At 60.9% G+C, this 5,626-nt stretch overlaps 1 protein-coding gene across 1 annotated transcript; it reads left to right on the top strand.

Annotated features, from left to right (window-relative positions):
- Positions 1-648: 648 nt before the first annotated feature.
- EVX1 (even-skipped homeobox 1) lies at positions 649-5,398 on the top strand. The gene is made up of 3 exons (XM_036863880.1): positions 649-1,075; positions 2,641-2,888; positions 3,527-5,398. The coding sequence occupies exons 1-3, from the start codon at positions 649-651 to the stop codon at positions 4,067-4,069; spliced, it is 1,218 nt and encodes a 405-aa protein (XP_036719775.1). The 3' UTR covers positions 4,070-5,398.
- Positions 5,399-5,626: the final 228 nt, after the last annotated feature.

Below are 5,626 nucleotides of genomic sequence, written 5' to 3'. Positions count from 1 at the left end.
TCTCATCGGTGTTAGAACAAGGCACCAAGTAAAGAAAACGAAAGCCCGAACAACAATAAAAAATATATATATCAAAAGCGTATTCAATCACCGAGTCCCGCAGCCTCTGCGGAACTCACCGCGTTAAGCTGTCTTTTCTTTCTGCGGAATTCCATTTGCATCCCCTCTGCCTGGGTGTCTCCCTCTCTCAGTGTGTGTGTCTCTCTGTTTTCACACTCTCCTCCCCATTCGAGCGAGGCCCACACCTGGCGCATCACTGCCGAGCCATTAGCTGCGGGTCTCCTTTCATCTTCGCTGTAGCAGACGTTTCTATTTATCCACTTGCGCTCGCCGAGTGGCGTCACCAGCGGTACTGTAATGACGATTGCAGCAGGAGGATGACAGCTTAGAAAGAAGAGGGCAATGGGGCTTCCTCCCAGAGGCGGTGCGGCACAGAGGAGCGCTCGCATCACAAGGTGACCCCCAGCTCCCCACCGCCACCACCGCTGTCACCGTCGACACCGCGTTCCGGCCGCTCCGCGCTCGCCCAGTCGCCTGGCCTCTTTCTCCCACCCGCAGCCAAGATCTGTCGGACCGCTGGGGACCCAGGGAGCCGGGGGGCTAGGAGCTCACTTGGGGCTTTCCCCCTCCCCCCTCTGAGAGCCCGGGATGGAGAGCCGAAAGGACATGGTTATGTTTCTGGATGGGGGTCAGCTTGGCACTCTGGTTGGCAAGAGGGTCTCCAATTTGTCCGAAGCCGTGGGCAGCCCGCTGCCCGAGCCGCCCGAGAAGATGGTGCCCCGTGGTTGCCTGAGCCCGCGGGCCGGTCCTCCGGCCGCCCGGGAGCGCGGCGGGGGAGGCCTGGAAGAGGAGCCGGTCGACGGACTAGCAGGCAGCGCTGCGCGGCCGGGCGCCGAGTCGCGGGCCGCCGGGGCCGCAGTGCTCGGCCCCGGACCTCCGGCTGCCTCCGCCGACAGCCTCCCAGGCCAGGGGCAACCCAGCAGCTCGGACACCGAGTCGGATTTCTATGAAGAAATCGAGGTGAGCTGCACCCCGGACTGCGCCACGGGGAACGCCGAGTACCAGCACAGCAAAGGTAGCCACCGCGCCCCTTCTCTCCCCCGGCCTCCCAACGCGCCCACCTTCCACTTCAGCTCTGGAGGAGAGGAAGACACTCCTTTCCCCCAGGGCAGGGTGGCTGGGGGGACCCACCTGAGCAGCTCTCCCCCGCTATCTGCGCCCTGGCGGGGGGTCTCCTTCTGTGCTCTGGCATTGGCGGGACTGAGGGTGACAGCTGTGCTTTGGGGGAAGGAGGGAGACGCAAGCCCTGGGCTTAAGGGGGATTCAAAGTGCACCCCAACCCCCCCAGAGCTTTGAGGTACTGCTTCAACGGCGCGGGGAAGACACCTTCTCCCGGCGTGGGCGAGATCAAACGCGGGTCCGGGCAGTTTGTGGCTGGCGGGGTGTAAGGCGCATCCAGGCGCGGAAGCCGGGAGTCCATAAAGGACCGTAAAATCGCGGCCAACTCGGGCGCCCGGGTGCTGCGGCCCTTCGACCAGTTTGCACGTCGGTCAGAGGTCCAAATTACCTTGTCACTTCCCGGGCTCGGTGGCGCCAGGTCGGAAATGGTCCCAATGATCTAATTGCCTTTGGTCTCCGGTTGCATTTGAAAAGGCAGAGCTCTGGCCCTCCCCCCTTCCCCTTTCCTTCCTAGTCCCACTTCTCCACCCAAAGGAAAAGGAGCTGCAGGGGGCAGGAGCCCCACCCTTCCTTGGGTTACACTCATATGGGGGGCTGTCACACTGCTGTAACTGGAGAACCCCTCCCTGACCAGGGGCTAGCGGGGAGGGGGGGTGAATGAGCAGGAAGGGAGTCTCCCTGAGAGGGGTGGAAAGCTAGTTGAAAGAGCGCACCAGCAGACACTCCTCCACAAAGCCGTGCAGGTGGGTGAGAAGAGCCTGGTATGGAAGAAAAACCACCCCCTGGCCTTGGCAGCCAACACCTTGTCGAGTACCCACATCCACCCATTACCATCTTATCCACTCAACCCAGACTAAGCATAGCATACTCTCAGAATAATCCGTGCTCCATTCATACATAGTGAGGTAATAGGATACTCATACACACACTCCTGTGCCATTCCCACAACACATGCAGCCTAGTGCACATTCCCACACCTGCACCGCAGCCTGGCACACAAAGCAAGGAAACTCGGTCCCTGCCCAACTTCCTGCAACACTCCAGCACAAAGGTGCATCTCAACTCACTTGCCTGTCAGATATGCATATCCTTGACCACACCTGTCAATGGTGGGCAGAAAGTTCAGAGCGGCTGCATCTCCCCTGCGCGCCAAGGCAGGTAGCCAGGGCGGCTGGGGATTTTGTACCCAGCAGGCCTTACAGAGAGGCCTCCCAAACAGCAGCCCAGCCAGGCCTAATGGCTGCTATGTGCTCCTCTGAATGGTGAGCCTCTGTCCTCCATTCCTGGGTTCTCAAAGTCCCTGCCACCCCAGCAGAGGCAGAGTCTGAGGCTACTGAGAGGGGGAATGTCCCTTTCCATCACCCCCTCCATACACACCCTTGGCCTACAGCCCCACATGAGCAGTGTCTGTGTGTCTGTTTTGTGTTCTGTGTGTACGTATACTCTGGGCTCCCTGCACAGGGCCTGGCTCCGAGGCACTGGCCAGCAGTCCCAATGGCAGCGGCGAGGCTCCCAAAAGCAATGGCAGCGGTGGCTCCCAGGGCACCTTGGCCTGCAGTGCTAGTGACCAGATGCGACGGTACCGTACTGCCTTCACCCGGGAGCAGATTGCACGGCTGGAGAAGGAATTCTACAGGGAGAACTATGTATCCAGGCCTCGGAGATGTGAGCTGGCGGCTGCTCTAAACCTGCCGGAAACCACAATCAAGGTAAGAGCTCCAGGGACCAGGGAGACGGGGTGCACCCAGTCAGGAGGAAGTAAATACCAACTTCCCACTTCCTGAATCGTTAGCTAGGAATTGGGGCCTGGAGTCTCCCTGCCCACATGGCAGCTAGGCCGGGGGTGTCTAGGCCTGGTGCAGGTGCCAGGTGCCAGCAGATTTGCCCACCTGACGGTCCCTAGGCGAGCACGGCTGCCATGCACTTGACTGTCCCTTTCCTAGCCAAATAAACAGCGGGGATGAAGTGCCTGTGCAGGTGACAAGGAAGTGCCCCATGGGAGAGCAGCAGGAAAGGGACATGTTTCTGGGGAATCTCTGCCCGCCGCCTCAGACCGGTGGAGTCCTCGGTGCCCCCACTACCCTCCCATCCACACCGGGTTCCGGCGTCCTGGCGGCGTGGGCAGAGGGAAGGAGGGACAGAGACTGGAGTGGCTCCCTGAGCCTCTCCGGGAGGGATTCCAGCTCCAGGGGGTGGTGGTGGGATCTGCATCTGCCCCCGCCCAGAGGGGCTCCGCCTCCGCTCTTTCCTGTGCTGCCGGCACCGCCGCCCGCAGTGGGGCGGGACTTCTGGGCTCTGCGCCACGGGCCCGCGCGGCCGCCGAACCCGCTCCTCTCCTCCCCGCCAGGTGTGGTTCCAGAACCGGCGCATGAAGGACAAGCGGCAGCGGCTGGCCATGACTTGGCCGCACCCGGCCGACCCAGCCTTCTACACGTACATGATGAGCCACGCGGCGGCCGCGGGCGGCCTGCCCTACCCCTTCCCGTCGCACCTGCCCCTGCCCTACTACTCGCCCGTGGGCTTGGGCGCTGCGTCCGCCGCGTCCGCCGCCGCCTCGCCCTTCAGCGGGCCGCTGCGGCCGCTCGACACCTTCCGCGTGCTTTCGCAGCCCTACCCGCGGCCCGAACTGCTGTGCGCCTTCCGCCACCCGCCGCTCTACCCGGGCCCGGCGCACGGACTGGGCACCGCGGCCGGCGGTCCCTGTTCCTGCCTCGCCTGCCACGGCGGCCCGGCCAACGGGCTGGCGCCCCGCGCCGCCGCCGCTGCCTCGGACTTCACCTGTGCCTCCACTTCCCGCTCGGACTCCTTCCTCACCTTCGCGCCCTCCGTGCTCAGCAAGGCCTCCTCTGTGGCGCTGGACCAGAGGGAGGAGGTGCCCCTCACGAGATAAGGGGCCGCCCGCCGGCAGCCGGCTCCAGGACGCCCGTGGGCAACCCCCGGGGACTCAAGACAGCGCCCCTCCCCGCCCCCGGGGTACCGAGGGGAAAGAAGAGGGCCAAAGAGGACCAGCGGGATTTGGCCTCGAGCATCGGGACGCCCGGGAAGCGGCCGTGGCTGGCGCTTTTGGGGAGCAAGAGTGGGGGTGGGGAGGCCGTGGCTGAGAGACCTTCCTCTGGGGTGGCGCCTCTTTGCCGTCCTTCACCGGCCGCACTCCCCCTGACCCGGGTTGAGGCCGTGGCTCCAAAGCTAAACAAACTTAGCTGCAACAGCAACCGATATGCAGCCCCTAAGCTCCCCAGCCCCCCACCCCCAACCCCTTTCTCACCCGGAACCCCTCCCCCTGCCAAGGCCAAGCCCACGCAATGCAAAGGGAAATTGCTGTCTCTCGGAACAAAATGCTGTGTATGCAAAGCAGGTAGAGATTAATCTGCCAGCTTTTCCAAGGCACGGCAAGGGGCTCGTGGATGGCAAAGCACCAGCCATCTAGGAGAAAGAGGGAGAGGACTTACTACGGCGGAGAATCCTGGCCCTCCCAAGGAAGCTGGGGGCTCTCTGACCCTCCTGGAGCCTCAGCTACACAATACTTTCTGATTCTAGCATCTACCACCACCTGATCTCTTTCCTCTCTCCTAGCTTCTTGATATCTCTCTTGTAACTTCATCTCCACCCCTACTTTTTGTGTACCGAGGGCAGGGAGGCTGCAGATACCCCAGGCTCCCCTGGCAGCTTCTACCAAGCCTCTTCTCCCTGAGCCCAACACACACCCTGATTAGCAAGTGATGTGTGTGAGGAGGGCTTTTGAATGTTGAATGTATAATATGATCACCATGCGGCTGGCTGGCCGTGGAGCCCAGAGCTGAGCTGTTAACAAGGCGCCCAGGGAAGAGCTTAGGGAGCAGGGACCTCATTGCTCTCCCTCAGTATCTGGTGGCAAATTAGAAGCAATTTCCAGCCCTTGCCTTCCCTTCACCAGGAGCTTTCTGGCCCTTCCCTTTGCATTTGGCATTTTACATTCTTCTGTCTCCCAAGCTGCCAATGGGGCTTGACTTTCCAATTACTAGCGGGAGCCTTCTGCCCCTTCTGGGGACCTTGCCTCTCCCCTCCACCAGGGTTTGTTTGGGAACCACTCCCAAACTCTCACTTCCACAGTCATTCTTGCAGCCAATTTTTGAGAGGAGAACTTGTACCCACCCCCCACACCCAAGGCAAGTTTCACCCTGACTGGGAGGGAGTGGTTCTTCCTGTAGGGAATGAATTTGATTTGGTTTTCCTTTGTCGCCCAAAGAATTCGCTGTTACAATTTGTTGACCATGTTGCAATAAAGCTGGATATGATTCTCACTTTAGCATTTTAAATTTTTTGGCAGCAGGCAGTATGTTAACTCCTTTTAAATTACTGGTTCAGCTGTCATAGGCTTGGGTAGGCAAGGAGTCAAAAGATGGACACACAGTCTCCCAAGCCTCTATTGGGCATTGGGAGGCTCCCAATGGACATTGCACAGAGGTGG

Source organism: Balaenoptera musculus, chromosome 9 (assembly GCF_009873245.2).
Source record: "Balaenoptera musculus isolate JJ_BM4_2016_0621 chromosome 9, mBalMus1.pri.v3, whole genome shotgun sequence".
NCBI classification, from domain to species: domain Eukaryota; kingdom Metazoa; phylum Chordata; class Mammalia; order Artiodactyla; family Balaenopteridae; genus Balaenoptera; species Balaenoptera musculus.
The sequence above is the reverse complement of the archived record's forward strand: the minus strand, read 5'-3'. Positions and strand labels throughout refer to the sequence as shown.